The sequence below is a fragment of the Lithobates pipiens genome, unplaced genomic scaffold, assembly GCF_037356315.1.
Source record: "Lithobates pipiens isolate NorthernLeopardFrog02 unplaced genomic scaffold, aLitPip1_a1.2 Scaffold_16, whole genome shotgun sequence".
Classification (NCBI taxonomy): Eukaryota; Metazoa; Chordata; class Amphibia; order Anura; family Ranidae; genus Lithobates; species Lithobates pipiens.
The window spans coordinates 461,279,515-461,300,531 of record NW_027507748.1 but is presented as its reverse complement, the minus strand read 5'-3'; the positions used below and the strand labels follow the sequence as shown (position 1 = coordinate 461,300,531).

The window sequence follows — 21,017 nt, the reverse complement described above, 5'->3', positions numbered from 1 at the left end:
GGTTCCTGGCTGTGCAGCCACAGCCGGGAACACACACATACAATTCTGGCGCCACAGAGAGGAGGGGAAGACGAGCAGGGCTTCGCTCCCCCACATCACTGGACCCTGTTTGTAGCTGCTGACTTTTATTTAAATTTTTTTAGCAGAATTCCGCTTTAAATTATCATGAGCCATGCCAGCCAGAAAGTCGGGTGGAAGATGGAGAAGCAGTGTTGAGGGAGTCTGTTGGTGGCCCTTGAGGGACCCCTGCTGGGGATGGGTTTTACCTTGGGCCAGAGCTTGGGTGGCTGGCCTGGAAGGATCCTACCACAGGAGGCAGTTGAAGAAAAGTTTTCTGAAAAGACAGCAGGCGCAAAGAGAGACAGAGTGAGTAGATCAGCATGGTGCAGGGACAGACAAGGGGAGAGACTGCCATCTGTAGCAGGTCTCTCTTGAAGACAGCGGTGTGCTTAAGTCTTCATCCAACCTTGCTCTGGGAGATCTCCAGTGTATGTCAGTCAGGTAGACTGGAAAGAAGAAGCAGCCAGGTGGGCTGGTGGAATGGCAGCCAGGTGGGCTAGCATTTCTACAGGAAGTAGAGTTGGGACCAGTGTCTACAGGGAAGCATAAGGTGATGCAGGATGCAGTTCACTCCACATGTGCTATTTTACAGCATAGAATGGGAAAAATTACACTGCAGAAGCACTATGCTAATGCACAATTTTTTTTAGCCTATTTCCCTTTTTTTACTTTTTTTATTGTCTGCAGCCTGCCTTTCTCTGTATGAGTGGCAATAAGCGTCCATTCACACAGGGGCAACTTTGGATCCGACTTCAAGTCGCACTACATGAAAAAATTAATGTAAGTGAATAAATCCGTCTTAATGCGCACTACTGCAGTCACTTTTACTTCAGAAAAGGTTCCTGTACTACTTCAATCCGACTTCTAGGCGACTTGTACCCATAGAATTCAATAGAAGTCACCTCCAAGTCGGATCTCCATCTATATTGAAGTGACTTTACAGGAAAAGTCACCTCTCTAATAAAAACTGGCATGGGTTCCCCTCCAGGGGCAACCAGGCCCTTAGGTCTGGTATGGATTTTAAGGGGGAACCCCCTACACCGACAAAAACTGGGTGGGGGTCCCCACAAAAGCCATACAAGATGCCTATCCGAGCACGCAGCCTGGCTGGTCAGGAAAGGGGGTGGGGACGAGCGAGGGCCCCCCCTCCTAAACCGTACCAGGCCGCATGCCCTCAACATGGGGGGTGGGTGCTTTGGAGAAGGAGGGCGCCCTGATCCCTGCTTATTGGAATTTGGGGCCCCCAGATCAAAGTGTCAATAAAAAAACACACTAGGCAGGGTTTTAAAGTAATTTATTAGGCCGCTCCGGGGGTCTTCTTCCGACTTCGGGAGTCTCTTCCAACTTCTCCGCTCTCTTCTGCCTCTCCTCCTGGTGTCCGGTTGTTCTCCCGGTGTCCGGCCTCTTCTTCCACTCTCCAGCCTCTTCTTCTGCTCTCCGGTTCTTCGGCCGGGCTCCTCCAGATGATGTCACCCGGTGACCCCACTCCTTATGACATCACAGTCCCGGGGCATGCTCGGGCTGTGACGTCATAAAGGGCGGGGCTCACTGGGTAACATCACCCGGTGACCACGCCCCATGCCTATATAAGTCATTGCTTACATGGCATTACAGCGAGAGAGAGCGTTGTGTCAACATCGGAGGAAGAGAAGAACGAAGAAGACGAAGCAGAAGACCGGGCCAACGTTAGCAAAACAGCTGGAAGAAGATAGTGGAGTAGCCCAGCAGAAGAACTGGAGAGTGGGAGAAGAACCGGACACCAAGAGAAGAGGCTGAAGAGAGTGGAGAAGTCGGAAGAGACCCCTGAAGTCGGAAGAAGTCCCCCGAATCTGCCTAATAAATTACTTTAAAAACCTGTCTAGTGTGTTTTTTTATTCACACTTTTTTCCCTCAGGTACATGGGTAGGGGTACGATGTACCCCATACTCATTCACATAGGGTGGGGGGGCAGGATCTGGGAGTCTCCTTATTAAAGGGGCTCTCGGATTCCGATAAGCCCCCTGCCCACAGACCCCGACAACCAATGGCCAGGGTTGTCGGGAAGAGGCCATTGTCCTCATCAAAATGAGGATAAGGTGCTTTGGCCTGGTACAGTTCAGGAGGGAGGAGCGCTCGCTCGCCCCAACCCCCTTTCCTGACCGGCTGGGCTGCATGCTCAGATAAGAGTCTGGTATGGATTTTGGAGGGAGCCCCACACCATTTTTTCGGCGTAGGGGATTCCCTTTAAAATCCATACCAGACCTAAGGGCCTGGTATGCTCTTGGAAGGGAACCCATGCCGGTGTTTTATTTAAAATTTGGCGTGGAGTTCCCCCTCGAGAGCTGATTATTCTGTGATTGGCCACAGCCAAAGTTGCCTGGCCTGGGGGCGACTTGAAGTCGTGTTGTAAGTTGCCCCAACTCGCGTTGAAGTCGCCCCAAGGCACGCTGTGATTCATACTCAAGTCGTGTCCAAGTTGCCTCCCAAAGTCTCGCTGCAAGTTGTGTTGCCGCTGTGTGAATGGACTCTAACAGCCGAGCTGGCAGGTTGGTTTGTAAACAAACCCATGTAATCATTTTCTTTGGTAGTCATATTGATGACATGCACTGAAACCAATTCAAGTTGTTTCTCGCTCATTAGTGTGGAATAAGCCCTGTCTGTGACAATGCAGTCTTTGAATTAGGAGCCTGCACTTTTGTGAGCTGTGTTCCTAGTTCCATGATGGATTGCAGATTAATGTTCCTGCAGCACTATCATGCCTAAGATCTACAGGAATTAACTGGTAAACCAGCTAAGGACTACAAGGGGGAGCATGTATCCCGAAAAATAAACAATTTAACATGCCTGCACCAGAGGTGTATAGCAGATTAGCTAACATTATATATTTAAAAATATTATTTGCATTAAGTTGATAAGTTTAAGATATAGAACTAAAGAAAATTTTCAAAAACCTTTTAATGGCTCATTTAATTGCATCAAACAAGTACATAAATACTGAAACTACTTACTGGTAAACCATGACTTCCAGGAAATCCTTTTTCACCTTTTGCCATAAAACCAATAATGTCGCCTGGTTCTCCCTGAAAAAAATAAAAATAAATAGAAGATAATCTAAAATGTGTTATATAGATAGCAGGTGGATTGTTTTTAATCCTGTCATCTAATGAAGTACAGGCCTTTTCCAAGCTTTGAGTAAAGGTTGCCAGGTTGTTTCATCGAATATAATATATTGCTAATGCCCTAGTATGTTTTCCTGTATGTAATGGCCATTTCAGTCTCAGAATGGTTTTGAGAATGGTCTTCTATATGCACACACCCTACTACTGAAGTCTTGAGAAAATGTGGCCAAATATAAGTCTGTCCTGTGTCTCTCTGATGGATAAGGATAGTAATTACTGAAATTGCACTTAACATGATCAGTAGCCTAGGTTTTGCTGGTGTAACATCATCTTTTAAATAAAAAAAAAATGTGTATTATATTGTGTTTGTGTGCAATAATATTCATTAAAAATTATTTATTTTTAAATTGCGTTTGAAAAACCATTGCCTAAATACGTGTGACATAAATGTGTGATGGGCAACACCCATCATTTTATTTTATAGGGCCTTGGCTTAAATATATATATATATATATACATATATATATATATATATATATATATATATATATATATATATATATATATATATATATATATATATATATATATAATGTTTGGGGGTTCTAAGTAATTTTCTAGCAAAAACATGTCGATTTTTACATGTATGTGAGGAGGGTCAGAAATGGCCTGGTAAGGAAGTCTTTAAAGCTGAATTTAGTATCTGACATTCACATTTCAACCCTCATTCATATTATATACTGAATTTATGATATTCTCTTTCATCACCTGTTATCATGGGCAGCATAATATGTTTGCACATATACAAATGTTCTTTTTTTTTATTTGTTGTTTAAGAATAAAGAACCACTAACAGTCTATGTATTCAAATTTAGAGACATCAAAAGATCACATTAATGAATGCCATGACGTGAACTAGAAGAAGTGCTTGTTAGGTGGCCCCTGAGGGATGTATTCAGAAACACGGGTTTACAACTATAGCTTCATCATATTTTGAAATATCTTTTGTGCTTATTATTACATACAACCCAAGTAAAGTTAGACATGATATGCAGTCTAACATCACAACTATTGTAAATACCTTGCCTAATACCGTAACTGTTGTACACATAGTATAGGAACTTACTTGTAATTGCTTTAAGCAGGTCTGAAATGTTACCTTAAGATTATATAAACCATTCTTAAAGCACAGTGTAAACTAGTGCTAAAACCCCACTGAGTGGTGACTTCATTGAATCATGTCTACTGTGTTTGAACACTATAAATACATCATATTAGCTTAGATATTAAAAAAAAAATATATATATATATATATATATATATTCTTTTGTTTTTCTATTATACACTGTTTTTCCCCCCAAAGTTTACAACAAAAAGTATTTGTACAATTTCCAATACAATATTGGAATATAATTACATGCCACACCATTCAATACAACAATACATTTCCCACGTTATTACCCTGTTACAACCATAGTACAGCTTCACCTGCCTTCACTCTTTAACATTAATTTACACCAATTTCTATTTTCAGCTATAGGCCTTGTACCTCTGCACTTCAAGAATTTAACTACAAGATTATGTGTTACAACTGTATTCACATTCAAAATGAGAAGTGCAACATACCTTAAGTCCTGGAGGTCCTGGAGCACCCTAAAAGAACAAATACTGTTATAACTTTCAGAACGATTTTTTTAAGGCACATTTTGAAGCTACTTTTTGTGGCAACTGAGACATACCATTGATTTTAAAGTGGACATGAAGGTAAAAGTTTTTCCATTTGTAACAAATTCTTACTTAAAATCAGTTAGCATCACCTTATTACCACTGAATTATTGCTGTGCAGGCAGTATTATTGATATGTAATACGCAAAGGGGTCTATTGATAAAATATTCAATGCAATAATGTCAGAAACATTTATGCAAACTGAACTAAATGTCAAGATATATTTTTGAATAGATTAACTCAGGTATCATCAGCACCATCTAGTGGCCAATAAGTGGTATATTTTCTCAATATGACATTTCAGAAAACTACACTATACCGTAATTTGGCCACAAGATGGAGCAGATGATACAGAAGTTAAACTATTTAAAAACATATGGCGGAATTGAATGCAGTGCAGCTTACACAAATGTTTCTGAAATTCCTGCAGCAAATGTTTTATAAGTAGAACCCTTAATTATGTTGCCATGTTATTGGTGACACCACAATAAAATGGCAGTGGTTCAGTGTCACGATTGAGAAAAGCACCTTTCCACTTCCCCTTTTTCCCGAAATGCTGGCATCTATGCTCATAGAGGCTGTTTTCCAGCATAGTACCTCTCTATGTTATGCCTGCTATGTCCCGGTGTCTAGGTAACAGTTTACAAAATAAGCATCTCCTTCCATCCTTTCTTTTGGGCTCCAGCTTTTGAAAGAGGAAGTAGGGCAGGAGGATCATGACTTTTTTTCTCTAGTTTACTAAGTCTATATTCTGCTTCTCTCACTTCTGTTTTAGCACCAAATCTGAAACAGTAGTCTTGGATGAATTTCCTCCCACTATTGCTATCTCTTCAAATCACTAAGTAACTTTGGTATTGAGTAATAACTTGCTTATCCATTTAGTATATTATCATATCTCCCAAACGTCCTGGATTTGGTGGGACTGTCTTGAGATTTGAACCAAATCTCATCTTCTCACAAATATGGGCTGAGTCTTGGAGCCTCTCTCCTGGAGCATCTCACCTGATTAGAGCCTCTGGCTTTAATCAGGTGCTTCAAAAAAACAACATGCCACATTGGAATCCATGGTCCAGTGCGACTGATATGTAGAGGGGGCCGGACACATGGATAGGGGACTCAGCGCTAGTGTGCCCTCTATGGACGGGCCGCCACTGTGCAGCACTCTATGCACTGCACACCCCCTGCACTCTACCTTACAGACTCCTGCTCTATATACACAATGTTGTACATTACAATCCCTAACTATTTTAATGAAGTTCTTCTTTAAGGTAGGCTCCGAAAGAGTGCTAGCTCTCTGGCTATTTTTTATGTGTGCAAAACAACAACACCTTACATCATCAAATGAGACATTTCAAACACTGAGAAACACGTGGTACTTACAGGATAACCTATGAGCCCCGGTAGGCCAGGAGGTCCAAAAGGTCCTAATTCTCCCTAAAAATCAAAGCCAAGAAAAGTCCTAGGTTAATATACAGATTATACACGTGTAAAGAAATATTAAAGAGATGATTAACTGCTTCAGCCCTGGAAGATTTTACCCCCTTCCTGACCAGAGCATTTTTTACAATTTGGCACTGCGCCGATTTAACTGACAATTGCGCGGTCGTTCGACACTGTACCCAATCAAAATTTGCGTATTTTTTCCCCACAAATAGAGCTTTCTTTTGGTGGCATTTGATTACCTCTGCGCTTTTTATTTTTTGCTCTATAAACAAAAAGAGAGCGACAATTTTGAAAAAAAACTATATTTTTTACTTTTTGCTATAATAAATATCCCTAAAAGTTTTTTTAAAAAACAAATTTCTTCATCAGTTTAGGCCAATATATATTCTTCCACATATTTTTAGTAAAAAAAATCACAATAAGCATATATTGATTGGTTTGCGCAAAAGATATAGCGTCTGCAAACTATGGGAAAGATTTATGGCATTTTTATGGCATTTTTTTTTTTTTACTAGAAATGGCAGTGATTTGCAATTTTCTAGTGGTACTGTGACATTGCAACAAACAGATCGGAGACTTTTGACACTTTTTTGGGACCATTGGCATCTATACACGATCGGTGCTATAAAGATGCTAATAAAAATGTACACATCAATGTGTAAATGTCACTGGCAAGGAAGGGGTTAACACTAGGGGGCAATCAAGGGGTTAAATGTGTGTTCCCTCAGCATGTTCTAACTGTGTGGGGATGTGAGTGACTAGGAGAGGAGCCATGTCATTTTTTCTGCCTCCTATATGGCGATATGGCTCCTCTCCTCTGACAGCACAGGGATTTGTGTGTTTACACACACAAATCCCTGCGCTGGCACTCGCGCACATGATCGCGCGTGGCCATCGGCGATTGTGCTCGCCGGCCACATACATCAGGTCCCCTGCCATGCAGGGGGCACGAGCGCCAGCACAGGGATTTGTTCAAATCGAATTGGCTGAAATTAGGGTATATTTAAATTTTTATAAACAAGGACTTGCTATACATTTGGGTCATAAAAAAGCAGCGAGAGCACAAATAGTGATGAATGAGCTGAGCAAAGTTCAATTTGCTGTATGTTCACCAAACAATTGAAAAAAATCCCCAAACCTCAAACATTGCACCTGAACCCTATTAAAGTCTATGGAAGCCCTTTTTAAAGCCATGTTGCAAGCTTTTGCGAAAATATGTAATAGGTAGCTGGATGCCATTTGAGACAATGCTACATTTAAAAAAAAAAAATGACCATTTAGTGGGGAACTGATTTTTTTAATAAGACTTTTAGACAAGGCATAGGGCTCAAACACATGACCACAAAAAAAAAGTTTTTACCAGCAAACTTTCTTGTTTTCTGGATCTGAATTCAGGCGTAATGTTTTTTATGGGCCCAAGCACATGGCTGAATAAAGATCAGTAAACTTGCACTGTGTTCAGATCAGTTGAAAAAAAAAAATATAGAAACAAATTGCATCTGAGGTGCTACATAAGGGCTGTAATTTACCTCTTTGAATATACATGTTTGTGCTAATACTGACAGTGCACAGAGCACTTTTTGTTTTGCAGGATCTTGGTGCCAGTATCTGCCAGCTCGTTCATAATAGTTAATATGTTTTCATGCAGCCGTGTACATGAGCCTTTAAAGGGCAACATTAAAATACATGATTCCTTTCAATAACATGCTTGGGAAATGCCTTAAACCTGCATGTAATGTGGCACACCTGTATTATAGCAGAAAGAAAAACAACATTTGCCTGTAAATGATATTTCCCGGATGTTTCATTCAGTTTGTAAACAAAGAGGCCTGAGATTTTTCTCAACATCCATGCCACCCTTATCCTTACCTGGCTCATTTACAATTTGAAACAAGGCAGCTGTCAGTTTTGATAGGATGTTGGTGGCCGCCTGCATCCTAGCAACCAATGATGTTGTGCAGCCTCCTGCGTTTGAGAAACCAATGAGGCTTGAAGTTCCCACAACTTAAGGCTGACCCGAGCTCAAAGCTCATTCCTTTATGTCAAATACAATAACAGAAATACAGTTTTACCCATTCTCCAAAGTATTATGTGACACTTGGCAGCTTGACTGTGATGGGGTTTAAAATTTAAACTAAATATATTCGACAATGTTCTTTTTTGTTGCTATTTTATGTGCTGACCTGTTGAGCGAGGTACTGTATGTACTGTTGAGCCAGGTACTGACATATTTATAGTTGCTACCACATACATAACCCCCCCCCCCCCCACCTCCCCATACCGGACTATCTGCTTACCCATGCTGTAACTCCTATTGCCTCAACCAAGACATAGTATAACTGACCTTACATCAATTTCTGTCTAGAGCAGGGGTCTCCAAACTTTCTAAACAAAGGGCCATTTTACTATCCTTCAAAATTTAGGGGGCCGGGCTGTGGCCCCCAGGAGTATAAAATGTCCTGGTGTCAGTGGGAGTAAACAATGCCCCATCTTTGGTATTAGTGAGAGCAAAAGTGCCCCATCATTGGTGTCAGTGTAAAGAATAGTACCCCATCATTGATGTCAGGGGGAAGAATAGTGCCCCATAATTGGTGCTAGTTGGAGGAACAGTGCCATGTTGTTGGTGTCACTGGGAGGAATAATATCCCCTTATTTGAAATTGACTTGGTATTGGTATCTTGCAGTCTATTGTACAGTACAGAGCTCAGAGAGGGAGAGGAAGATGCAACACATGGAGCCAAGTGGATTGGAGGAGAGAGCAGAATGTCACAGAGATTAGATCATCTGTGTATTGCTTCTCCTTTTTATGTCTATTCACAGGGTGGTATGGTGAGGGGACCCATAAGTGAAAATTAAACTGAAGGGAAAGGTCAAGTTCCCTACCCTGTGTGAAAGGACTGAGTTGTGGGGTAGAGCTGTGTACATCTCAGAACTGGATCGACAGAAATACAAATCCTTTGGCATCTCCCATATATGTATTTAATAAAATATAGAACTCAAATATCCCCCATATAGCTGTATGCATTTTATATGTGATTTTAGCTGTTTGTCTGGAGTTCAGCTTTCATTTCTTAGTGTTTGGTAATTTTTTTACCCAAATAAACTTCATGGTAAAATATGATGAGACATGAAATGGGTCTTTTTTACAGCAAGGCAGCCGAACATATGATGATAGACATTCTGCCATTTTGCTACAAAAATTATCATATATCCCGATAATTTAATAGAGCTTACCTTCGTGCCATTGCAACCTGGAATACCTGGTGGACCAGGTGGGCCATCTTGCCCAGGTATACCCTGGTAATAAAAAAATATGTCTTAAAAAAACATTGAAATATTTTCCTATGTATGATAAATGATTTGTCCAGCTTGCCAAAAAGTACATACGGGGAGGCCTGGGTTTCCTGGAAATCCAGCTGATCCGGCAGGTCCCTGAAATGAAAGACAAGAAAAAAAATGACTTCACCAGACTTCACACAAAATAAGTACCAGCATATACTATTGTAAAGGTGAATGCCTTTGTATTCTGTATTTTCCCAGTACAATTGTGTAGTAAACACTGAGATTATTTGATGCTTCATAATTAAAGATGATATGTAAAAGAAGGCCCACCCACAAGGATCCTCATGGTTTTCCCTGAATTCATTTTTGCTTTCTCAGGTTCTGTGTTACCTCTGCTTGCTGTGCTATTATTATTTCTATCTACCACCTCTGGTTTTACCTCTACTGCCTGCATATTTCCTGTCATTTTGGAAGACCTTGCCCAATCTATGAACCTTTCTCCTTTACCATTGGCGGCAAACCAGTCAACCCCACTCCCCCTTTCCCTCCCCATCCTTTTGTGTCTGCCCTATCTGTCATTTTGATTTAAGACTTGGCTTTTGGTGAATATACTTTATGAATCTCTACAGCCCGCATGTTTCCTGTCATTTTGGAAGAGCTTGCCCACACTATGAACCTTTCTCCTTTCTCCTTGACTGGTGGCTGCGTACCAGCCAACCCCACTCCTCCCCCATCCTTTTGTACCTGCCTGTCATTTTAATTTAAAACTTGGCCTTGGGTGCTTATCCTTTCTGACTCTAGATCATCGATATATCCCTTGTTGTTACTATTAGTTACAAACCATGATTTGGCCCACTGGTTATGATCGTCCGATTCCCCTAACCCTCACCAGAAGTGTCTTGTGGGTCATGATGCTATTCTATTTTATAACTAAACATAATCTGCCTGATTAGAAATGTGTGATATGTTTATGATAACTGTAAATTTAACATTTGGCTTTAACAATGCCTTTATTTAGATTTAACAAATAGCCATAATTGCTTTTTTGGAAAAATATGACTACACTTTATAAACCATTAACAAAAATCCATCAAACTAAGCTGGCTTCACGTTTCTGTTGTCCATGATCAGGGACAGGTCCTAGAGTAATGTTAAACAATTACTAATTTTTGTTTTTATCAAAGGGCAAACAGAGCTGGGCTGATGCCACTTAGTGAGCTCTACATGAAGCGTAGCGGTAGCATACACAGGTATGTTTGCTTCAACATCATCATCCAAGTCAATAGAACAGCTTCTTCTGACTTTCTGCTGATCCAGACAACCGTGCACCCTGGGGCAGTGATCAATAAATCCTATTGGTGGTGTCAGTTCAGCTCTGTTTAATGAAATCTAATATTATTTATGGTTGCAGAATAGTTAAATATTATTAATATTCTAATAGTATAACAGTAAAAACACACATATGTACTATGGCTTACTCTGTTTCCTTTTGTTCCTGGAAGTCCTGGCTCACCAGTATCACCCTGTAACAGAAAAAAAAAGTTTTTTTATTACTATTATTGTTATGATATAACTTTACTATTTACAGTATTATGTATTGTTTACCTTATGTCCCAGTGGTCCAGGTGGCCCCTCAGGTCCTTGAAGTCCAGGAAATCCAATGATGCCAGGTAGACCAGGTAAACCTCGTTCTCCCTTTGAGAGGCAAAATAAAACTACTTTTAATGCCACGCCTTACATACAAAGTGTAGTCAAACTAAATTTTACTTTTCAATTTATTTTTTACTTTAATTTTTATTAAAATATTGTAAGAATGTAGAAACTGGTAATTTGTTTCCCAAACTTCATTGAAAAATAGGGTTATGGAGCAAGAAGAAATAATACGTATATGTATGACTGACCTATCAAGCAAGTCGGGACTTAAAGTAGAACTATAGGCAAAAGTTTGTTTTTCATTTTGGGTAGCGTATGGGAGGATTTATAACCCCTGTAAAGTTTATTTATGCCATCTTTGTCCCATCGGGGAGATTTCCCTTCACTTTCTGTCCCATAGCCAGACAGGAAGTGAGCAAAAATCTCTGCCAATTAAGAGAATCTCTTGGGGACCCCCAGATCACTAGAAGCAATGTCCCCATTGGAGGACTTCTCCTCTATTACTTTTCTGGGGACAACTGAAAATATGTGATTTTCTTTTACTTTCACTTTCAATTATAATGGTAAACAGGACAAATGGAGAGGGAGAATTGCCCTAATGGGGGCACAGACAGCAATAAAGACTGACGTGTTCTAATCCATCTCTCCTCTATCCAAAAAAAAATGCCTTTATTTATAATTTAAGAGAAGTGAGTTTTTAGCTTTGCCGGATTCTGTGAAATACACTATGTACATGAGGAAATCTTAAAATAAACTTGCCAGGATACAAATAAAACTGTCAGGGCTGACTTATTTTTCCAGAGGAACACTCCTGGATCCTTATCCTTCTTTACCTACCTAGAAGGTAATCAACCTCAATTAAGCAGGTACATAGCATGTGTATCAGAATGACTATGCCATGAGCAGTTATAAAAAGCCCAACCTTGCATAATGGTTCATACTGGTTGTGCCTTATGCTGAATCTAAGTGGGGAAGGTGCAACTGCTACTGAACCCCATACATCAGGGAGCCCAAATCTAACTTCTACACCCACCATATCTCCCAACTGTCCCTGATTTTGAGGGACTGTCCCTGATTTAGAAATCATCTGTCCTTCTTTTCTCCTCATTTGTCCCCCATTTTGGTCTGATCTATAAGGTTTTATATAAAATGCACTATTTATCTTTCAAAAAGTGTTCCACAGTGCTAAACCTTTCATCCTATTTCTAAATTGCTACATTTATAAATTTCAAATGCCAGTATAAAGGAATAGTAAAAGGTAAAAAGCACTTGTGGTTTTAACAATTTTTTATTCTTTTTTGTTTAATTCTCCTTTAGAAGGTGTAGCAGGGTGTGTGACCTATGCCTACATACATTTGTTAATAGGTCTTCCTCCTTCCCATCTCAAAAAGTTGGGAGGTATGGCTCCCACCCATATTTATCAGCCATGTGCACCTGTATATGTTCTGTACAGCGAAAGGCATTTCCAGCAAAGATACCTTTGTACATGTATGCAGAAGGGGGGGACACCCTGGTTAACAATGAAAAGAAAAATAGGGCTGTGCTCAGACATATCTGGATCCTATTCAGAACCCACCTGAGTGAACCCACCAGGATGACATCACCTGTACTGGGCCACAATCATAAGTGGCCAAGGCATTCCCTGGCCCGCAGCCACCCTTATACAATGGGTGTGCATACATGCGGTTGTGGGGCAGGGAATTCCCCAGCCACAAATGATTGGCCCAGATGACAGCATTCTGGTGGCCTCACTTTGTGAGTTCAGACTAGTATTCAAGCACACCCAAGCTTATCCCTAGCTACAAATCTTTAGGAATTTCTGTAACACAGGCCTTTCATTGAATGTAATTTAGTTATTAGTTACATTAAATTAAATTAATTATTTAATTCCAGGGATTCGTTTCTTTTTAATAATTAAAGAAATTATGTAGCTGCTACAGATAACAGGTACATTATTCCTGGTGTAACATGAACTTCTGGCTGCACTGCTTGACTGAAAAGCTGATCTCACCATAAATGCACGGCCTGTTTGCAAGATAGGGATCTCTGTGTTAGTTAACGTGGTAATAAACTCTGTTATACCACTTGTACCTACAGGTAAGCCTATAATAAGGTTTACCTGTAGATACTGTGAATATTTCCTAGATTTGTACAGTTTAGGAGATTTTCAGAGTGCATACAGTCGATGACATCACTGGCAGATGCGCTCTGAAGGTCCGGTACCAATGCCGGAAGCCGCAGCTCCCGCACATCATGGAGCCGGAGGCCATGAACACAAAAGGGAGATGGGGGAAAATGTCAGCCATCTCGGTGACATTGTGGTGCTGGAGGGCTTCATTATAAGGTAAGATTATTATAACGTGCTAGTATGTAATGCATACTAGCACATTAGGACAATGACTTGGAGGGATTTTTTTTTTAATCACCTGTGGTTTACTGCCACCATAGTATATGTTATTTTGGTCACAAAACATAAATGCATTCATGCTAATTAGCATAGTGTTTTAAAGTAGTATAGGGTAGAATTAGAGTCATGTTTTTTTTTGTGTCCCATTAGAGAGATTTCTTTTCTCTTCCTGTCCCATAGCCAAAGCAGGAGGTAAGTGGAAATCCCTGCAAAACAAGGAACGATTTTTGCCTACATTCCTCTTCTGAGGATAACCCAAAAATATGTTTTTCTTTAAATTAGAGATTTAAACAGGGAATTCTACAACAAAAATTGAAAATAAATCCAAACGAAGTTGACATAACCTTACAACTACTACAATTACATAACATTTACTAATGATTTGTATTCTTTACAGGGCAGCAGTTATGAGGAAAGTATTTGCACTAGTGTTACTGACCTCCTTTGCAAAATTTCAGTTGCCAAGTGGTCTCAGGTTTTATCACTTTGAATAACTAATCTGAAACAAGCAGTGCCACATGAAGTCCAAACTCATATTCTGTGTACTTATGACTATGTAGTGAAAGCAAAGGATCATCATGACAATCAAGCAGTCAGCATGTTTAGAAGCAATGGCAGCCTGACATATAAAGACAGAATTCTTGTAACGAGAAAAAAAAATAAAAATAGCTCTACCATCTATCCACAAGAGGGAGCGCTGCACCAGAAAATCATGAAATCGGTAATAACTGAAGTTTATTTGAGTTATTGAATGTGCAGTTTTCTATGCTTTATTTTCCGGAGGCAGTTGCAGCAAGGCTTTGCAGCAAGCTCATTATTCATTTAATAAAATTGGTGTAATTGTATTTATCATTCCTAAATGCATGGGATGAATCATAAGAAATAGACAACTAGATGAAGTTATCAGGGGCGGCTGGTGCTCCATTTCTTTTAGTGGTCGACAGATTACTTGGTCGGTCACCTTGCTTGATCGTCAGTCCACCAGCCCTACACTTATCCTAGCTAGGTCTCAGGAAGAGCTTCCTCCCCGTTCACTCAGCGTCTCCTCCTCCTCAGCTTCATGGCAGCTTCCCCTGCGTCTTCTCCTCCTCCCCCTCGGTGGCTAATACGATCGATCCTCCTCTTGGCCAATTGGGTCTCAGGACCCACTTCCTGATTGGCTGGGAGGAAATTCAGGACCATAATAGCGAATATTAATTCACTATTGTCACAAAACTGGGTGGGCTCAGGGTGCAGTGCTCTGCGCCCCAATCCCACTCTTTTTTTAAGCCAATTGGAGCCTCTGGCTCTAATCACCTGCTTCTGAAAAAAAAAAAAAAAAAAACATTGAAATCCATGCATCCGGTGCCCTGTATGTAGATTAGGGGCCGGGTGCATGGATTAGGGGGGTGGCGCCCCTGCATCCCGTATGGACTGGTCACCACTGGATGTTATTATATCAGACTGTAGATGCTATGGTGGGAGAGGAGAGTCCCCCTTAGGTCGCAGGAAGGGCTTCCTCCCCGTTCATTCAGCATCTCCTCCTCCTCAGCTTCATGGCAGCTTCCCCTGCATCTTCTCCTCCTCCCCCTCGGTGGCTAATACGATCGATTCTCCTCTTGGCCAATTGGGTCTCTGGACCCACTTTCTGATTGGCTGGGAGGAAAATCAGGACCATAATAGCGAATATTAATTCACTATTGTCACAAAAGTGGGTGGGCTCAGGGTGCAGTGCTCTGCGCTCCAATCCCACTCTTTTTTTAAGCCAATTGGAGCCTCTGGCTCTAATCACCTGCTTCTAAAAAAAAAAAAACCCCATTGGAATCCATGCATAATGGACATGTGACTCAAAAAATTATCCAAAAATACACCTGCCTATTTATTACAGCGCTCCTTCAGTGTCACCTACAACTTTAAAAATCAAACAAATGGTGTTGCGCTACCTGAGCTAAATACAATTAAAGTGCCTTATACTTGTGTAAATAATGGCAGTATTATTGAGTGAAAAAATATATTCGTAATACACTACCTACAAAACGTAAGACTAAGCTATGCTAGATTGAAATTAAAGTGCCTTGTGCTTGTATAAAAAATAATATTGTTAAGTGAGTGACCCACTCACAGCAGTGTCTCCTTCTTCTTAAGTGATAGATAAATATGTGATAAAGATATATGCACAATTACAAAAAAAAAATAAAAAAATATTAAATCAAAAATTGTAGAATTTCTCCAACAAATTAATCAATAAACAGGGATATCCAGTGTGTTACAAATCATAAACTGAAAGTATCATGTGCTTTAAATAAACATAAATATCTCCAAGGGGGAGAGAAACATTCCATAGAATATTTTTCCTTATATTAAAACGTGCGACACACAATACATGCTTAAACACAAAAGTTCTGTAATAGAGTCTTTGGTGAAAATAAATAAAATATAGTGACCAGTGATTGTTAATTCAGTGATCTTCTTAGTAGGGAAAATGCAATAAAACAGTCTATATGTGAGCTGGAATGAATAAAGTGACCAGTGACTTATTCAGTGCTTATTAAAAAACAGGTGCCAGCAACCGTGTTTTGTGATTCCTGTGTCTCCAGTGTACACGGCACACCAGGTAGAGTGGCCCCTTACCTTACTGCTGTAAGGTAAACAGCAAATCAAGCAACCAACAGGGTCCAGGGGTTATGCCCTAATTCCTGGTAGACAGATATTGGCCCCCTCAGCTGGGTTTTCCCTTTCAGATAATTTCCATATGGATCTTAGGCTTCAATACCATCCACAGAGGTTTATTTGCAAAGTTTTGAAACTTCTCTGCTACTTCTTCCAGTAATGGCTTCTCTAGGAAGTAGAGAGAAGCCATTACTGGAAGAAGTAGCAGAGAAGTTTCAAAACTTTGCAAATAAACCTCTGTGGATGGTATTGAAGCCTAAGATCCATATGGAAATTATCTGAAAGGGAAAACCCAGCTGAGGGGGCCAATATCTGTCTACCAGGAATTAGGGCATAACCCCTGGACCCTGTTGGTTGCTTGATTTGCTGTTTACCTTACAGCAGTAAGGTAAGGGGCCACTCTACCTGGTGTGCCGTGTACACTGGAGACACAGGAATCACAAAACACGGTTGCTGGCACCTGTTTTTTAAGAAGCACTGAATAAGTCACTGGTCACTTTATTCATTCCAACTCACATATAGACTGTTTTATTGCATTTTCCCTACTAAGAAGATCACTGAATTAACAATCACTGGTCACTATATTTTATTTATTTTCACCAAAGACTCTATTACAGAACTTTTGTGTTTAAGCATGTATTGTGTGTCGCACGTTTTAATATAAGGAAAAATATTCTATGGAATGTTTCTCTCCCCCTTGGAGATATTTATGTTTATTTAAAGCACATGATACTTTCAGTTTATGATTTGTAACACACTGGATATCCCTGTTTATTGATTAATTTGTTGGAGAAATTCTACAATTTTTGATTTAATTTTTATTTTATTTTTTTGTAATTGTGCATATATCTTTATCACATATTTATCTATCACTTAAGAAGAAGGAGACACTGCTGTGAGTGGGTCACTCACTTAACAATATTATTTTTTATACAAGCACAAGGCACTTTAATTTCAATCTAGGATAGCTTAGTCTTACGTTTTGTAGGTAGTGTATTACGAATATATTTTTTCACTCAATAATACTGCCATTATTTACACAAGTATAAGGCACTTTAATTGTATTTAGCTCAGGTAGCGCAACACCATTTGTTTGATTTTTAAATTTACTATCTGGGGGTTAGGGTTTATACCCCTGCCGGTGGTTTGCTGCAACCTACCCTTATAAATAGCTTAGGCCCTTGGCGACAGCGCGGGGATACTCTAACTTAATATCACCTACAACTTTGTCTCCTTCTCTCCATTGCCCCTTTCTGTGGGTCCCCCAAGGCTTTGTTCTTGGACCCCTTCTCTTATCTATCTACACCCCCTCCCTTGGTCACTTGATAACCGCCCATGGCTTCCAATACCACTTATACGCTGATGACACCCAAATCTATCTGTCTACTTCTCACCTCACTCCTTCAGTCTCCTCTCGCATTACGAACTTACTAACTGACATATCAGCTTCGATGTCACACCACTTCCTTAAACTAAATCTCTCTAAAACTGAGCTAATAATATTCCCCCGCCCGTTCCCCCCTCCGTGACTTTCCCATCAAAATCAACAATGCAACCGTTAGTCCCTCCCCTCAAGCCAGGGTACTAGGTGTAATCCTAGACTCTGACTAGTCATTTCAGCCTCAAATCCAATCATTGTCAAAAGTTTGTAGCTTTCACCTCCATAACATCTCTAAAATTTGCCCCTTTTTAACAAGTGAAACCACCAAGCTCCTCATTCACTCCTTGTTATCTCTCGCCTTGACTATTGCAACTCCCTTCTCATTGGCCTGCCTCTCCATAGGCTATCCCCTCTTCAGTCTACCATGAATGCTGCTGCCAGACTTATCCACCTTACCAACCGCTCAGCGTCTGCCAACCCTCTCCTCCAATGCCTACACTGGCTCCCAATCAACCAGCCAATTAAATTCAAAATACTAACCCAACATACAAAGCCATAGACAACTCTGCCCCGAGCTACATCACCAATCTTGTCTCCAAATATCACCCAAATCGTCCTCTCCACTCTTCTCAAGACCTCATACTCTCAAGCTCTCTCGTTTCCTCCTCTCATGCTCATCTCCAGGATTTCTCCAGAGCCACTCCCATCCTTTGGAACGCGCTACCTCCACCTGTCCGGCTATCCCCTACTCTTGCTAACTTCAGGCGATCCATGAAAACTCATCTGTTTAGGAAAGCCTATCACGTCTCTAACAAATTTTCTACCACTTCCATCAGCTCATTGCCCACAGTTATGACCTTTTGTATCACCTACCCCACCCTATTAGATCGTAAGCTCTTCTGAGCAGGGCCCTCTTAATCCTCTTGTATTTTGTTGTATTATAACTGCATTGTCTCCCTTTTATATTGTACAGCGCTGCGTAAACTGTTGGTGCTATATAAATCTTGTATAATAATAATAATAATAATAAATTAATTATAATAACATACAAACATTAGGTGGTCCCTACAGCAATCAAGACAGATTCCATTCGTTTTGGCTGGTAAACCGTGGAATGAAGGACATTGGTTGGAAAGTAAGTTATTAGTTATTTAGTTAATTAGTGCATGGAGGGACAGTCAGAATTTTTGGACAGTGAGGTGAATTTACTGGAGAGTGCAAAATATGGTGCAGCTCTGCATAGAAGTCAATCAGCTTCCAAGATTTTTTTGTCAAAGCTTAATTTAACAATCTGAAGTTGGAGCTGATTGGCTACTATGCACTGCTGCACCAGATTTTACACTCTCCCGTATTAGTAAATCAACCTCAGTGTGTAGGCTGGCTTTTTTTAAATCACACTTTGAATCTTTAGTACATACTTTGCTCAGTTTCCATAACCAATATCAACCCTTTATACCCACCTCCTGCTGTGCCTATGATCTGGATAGCCAGCTGCTTGTTTGTTAGTACGGTGCACTATTAACTTTTTTTTTGTACTGAATACATTAGGATATATTGTAAAAACGCAACTAATGAGAATTTACAGCTCTGTTACAGTGATCAGAAGACATATGTTTTCCCAATTTCCTCCATTCCATGGAACATTGTGTATATTTTGTTTAAATGGCGCATTGCTTGGAGGTAAGGACACAACTCCAGGAAAAGATTCTACTATTATTGTTGCCATAAATAACTGTTCCATCTGGATTACCCATTCTATTGTCCGACAACAGGAAAGGGCAGAGCGATAGATAAATAAAAGCTGTTCTAGTTTTGTTTGGTAAAGGTAATCTGATGCATTGCTTGGCCTAAAGTATACACTGACATCATGTTTTGTTAAACTGACAATTTTGAAAAAGTAGGCATGTAATTAATACCTAGAAGAGTGCCAGGATGTGAAGATTAAGTATCACATAATGCTGCAATATGGCATCTAGTGATTTTAAATAAACACTAAAATGGCACATTTTTTTTTTTTTTTTTGCATCTATGTGTTTTAGGAATTCTTTATAGTACTTTCGGTTATGCATGAAATATTTCAGAAAACTGAATAATATACATTTTTAAAGTACTGAGTGAAAATGCTGCAAAGAAAAGTGATTACCTTTGGGAGATTTACTAAACCTGGAGCAGACAGAATCTGGAGCAGATGTGCATGGTAATCAACCAGCCTCTTGTATTTCCAATGCATAAATCCAGCCATAGACGGTTCAAATCTTGGCCGATTCAGCAAGAACTGGCCAAGATTCTAACCATATATGGGCAGGCTGATTGTACCCAAGTTGCTTGATCAATCAACTTGGGTACAACCATCCTGTAGAATTTTTCATGCAATTATTGACAGCCGCTATAGCCTCTAGCAATAATCACTGCACGTTCTCCTGCCGGGAGAACACTATAGTTTCGAGGGAGGGATTCCCCCATCAACAGTGGCTGTTTTGATGAGGGAATTTAGCAATTTCCTGTGGTTGCAGGAAAGAAAATAGTAGCTGAGCAATAGTAACTTAGCAAACTGAAGACAGAAGCTGATTGGTTACTATGTACGGCTGCTTCAGATTACATAGGATTTTTATTTTACTCTTCAGAGTAAGCTACATGTGCACACTGTGTTGATTTATTTGCTTTGTACATGTACTATTTCATACGGTAGTACACATACACATACTATAATATTCATTGATATAGTAGTAAATTTAACTTTTCATTCATTGCAGCTTCAGAAAAAGATGCAAACTCTTGCCAGTAGAAAAAAAGACCATAACAAATGTCATATCCAGACTGGTATTAATGTGTAGTGGGAAGCCAAAACATCTATTAAGGCCTCCTGGGATACGATGCAGCTGGAACACTGATATGAAGAATTCATTGTATGATCTCAGCCAGCCAGCTGCCACGATTATTTCTCTGCATTATCATACATGGAATTCCGTGGTACTGGAATTTTAAATCAATTTTACGGTTGCAGAGTGGGAACAATTATGATTTTGCCATAGAGATTTTAGCTCATACCGATTATATTGTCTTCTAGTCAACACATTCTTAAATTATTTTTAAAATAAAAGGTATTATGGTTTGCAAATCGTTACTTCCATTTAAGTCTACTTGTGATGAAAGAGAATCAAATTGTGTTAAAAAGTCGGTCTATGTCACTGAAAAATAAGCCAACCAAGACTGGATTTCAATTGTTCTAATGCACTTTTCAAAGTGCACGTACCCCTATTTTTTCATATCCAGATGTACCCATAAGGGTGACTATAGTGGCACATATTCTCGAAAAAC

At 40.0% G+C, this 21,017-nt stretch overlaps 1 protein-coding gene across 1 annotated transcript in view; it reads right to left on the bottom strand.

The window, feature by feature from the left end:
* The window catches only part of COL4A1 (collagen type IV alpha 1 chain), a 215,832-nt gene that overhangs the window by 98,461 nt on the left and 96,354 nt on the right, over positions 1-21,017 (bottom strand). Inside the window, exons 3-9 of the mRNA XM_077482895.1 lie at positions 11,215-11,304; positions 11,088-11,132; positions 9,715-9,759; positions 9,562-9,624; positions 6,265-6,318; positions 4,785-4,811; positions 3,048-3,119 (exon numbers count right to left, since the gene is read on the bottom strand). Coding sequence (XP_077339021.1) covers positions 3,048-3,119; positions 4,785-4,811; positions 6,265-6,318; positions 9,562-9,624; positions 9,715-9,759; positions 11,088-11,132; positions 11,215-11,304 — 396 coding nt within the window. The remainder of the gene's footprint in view (positions 1-3,047; positions 3,120-4,784; positions 4,812-6,264; positions 6,319-9,561; positions 9,625-9,714; positions 9,760-11,087; positions 11,133-11,214; positions 11,305-21,017) is intronic.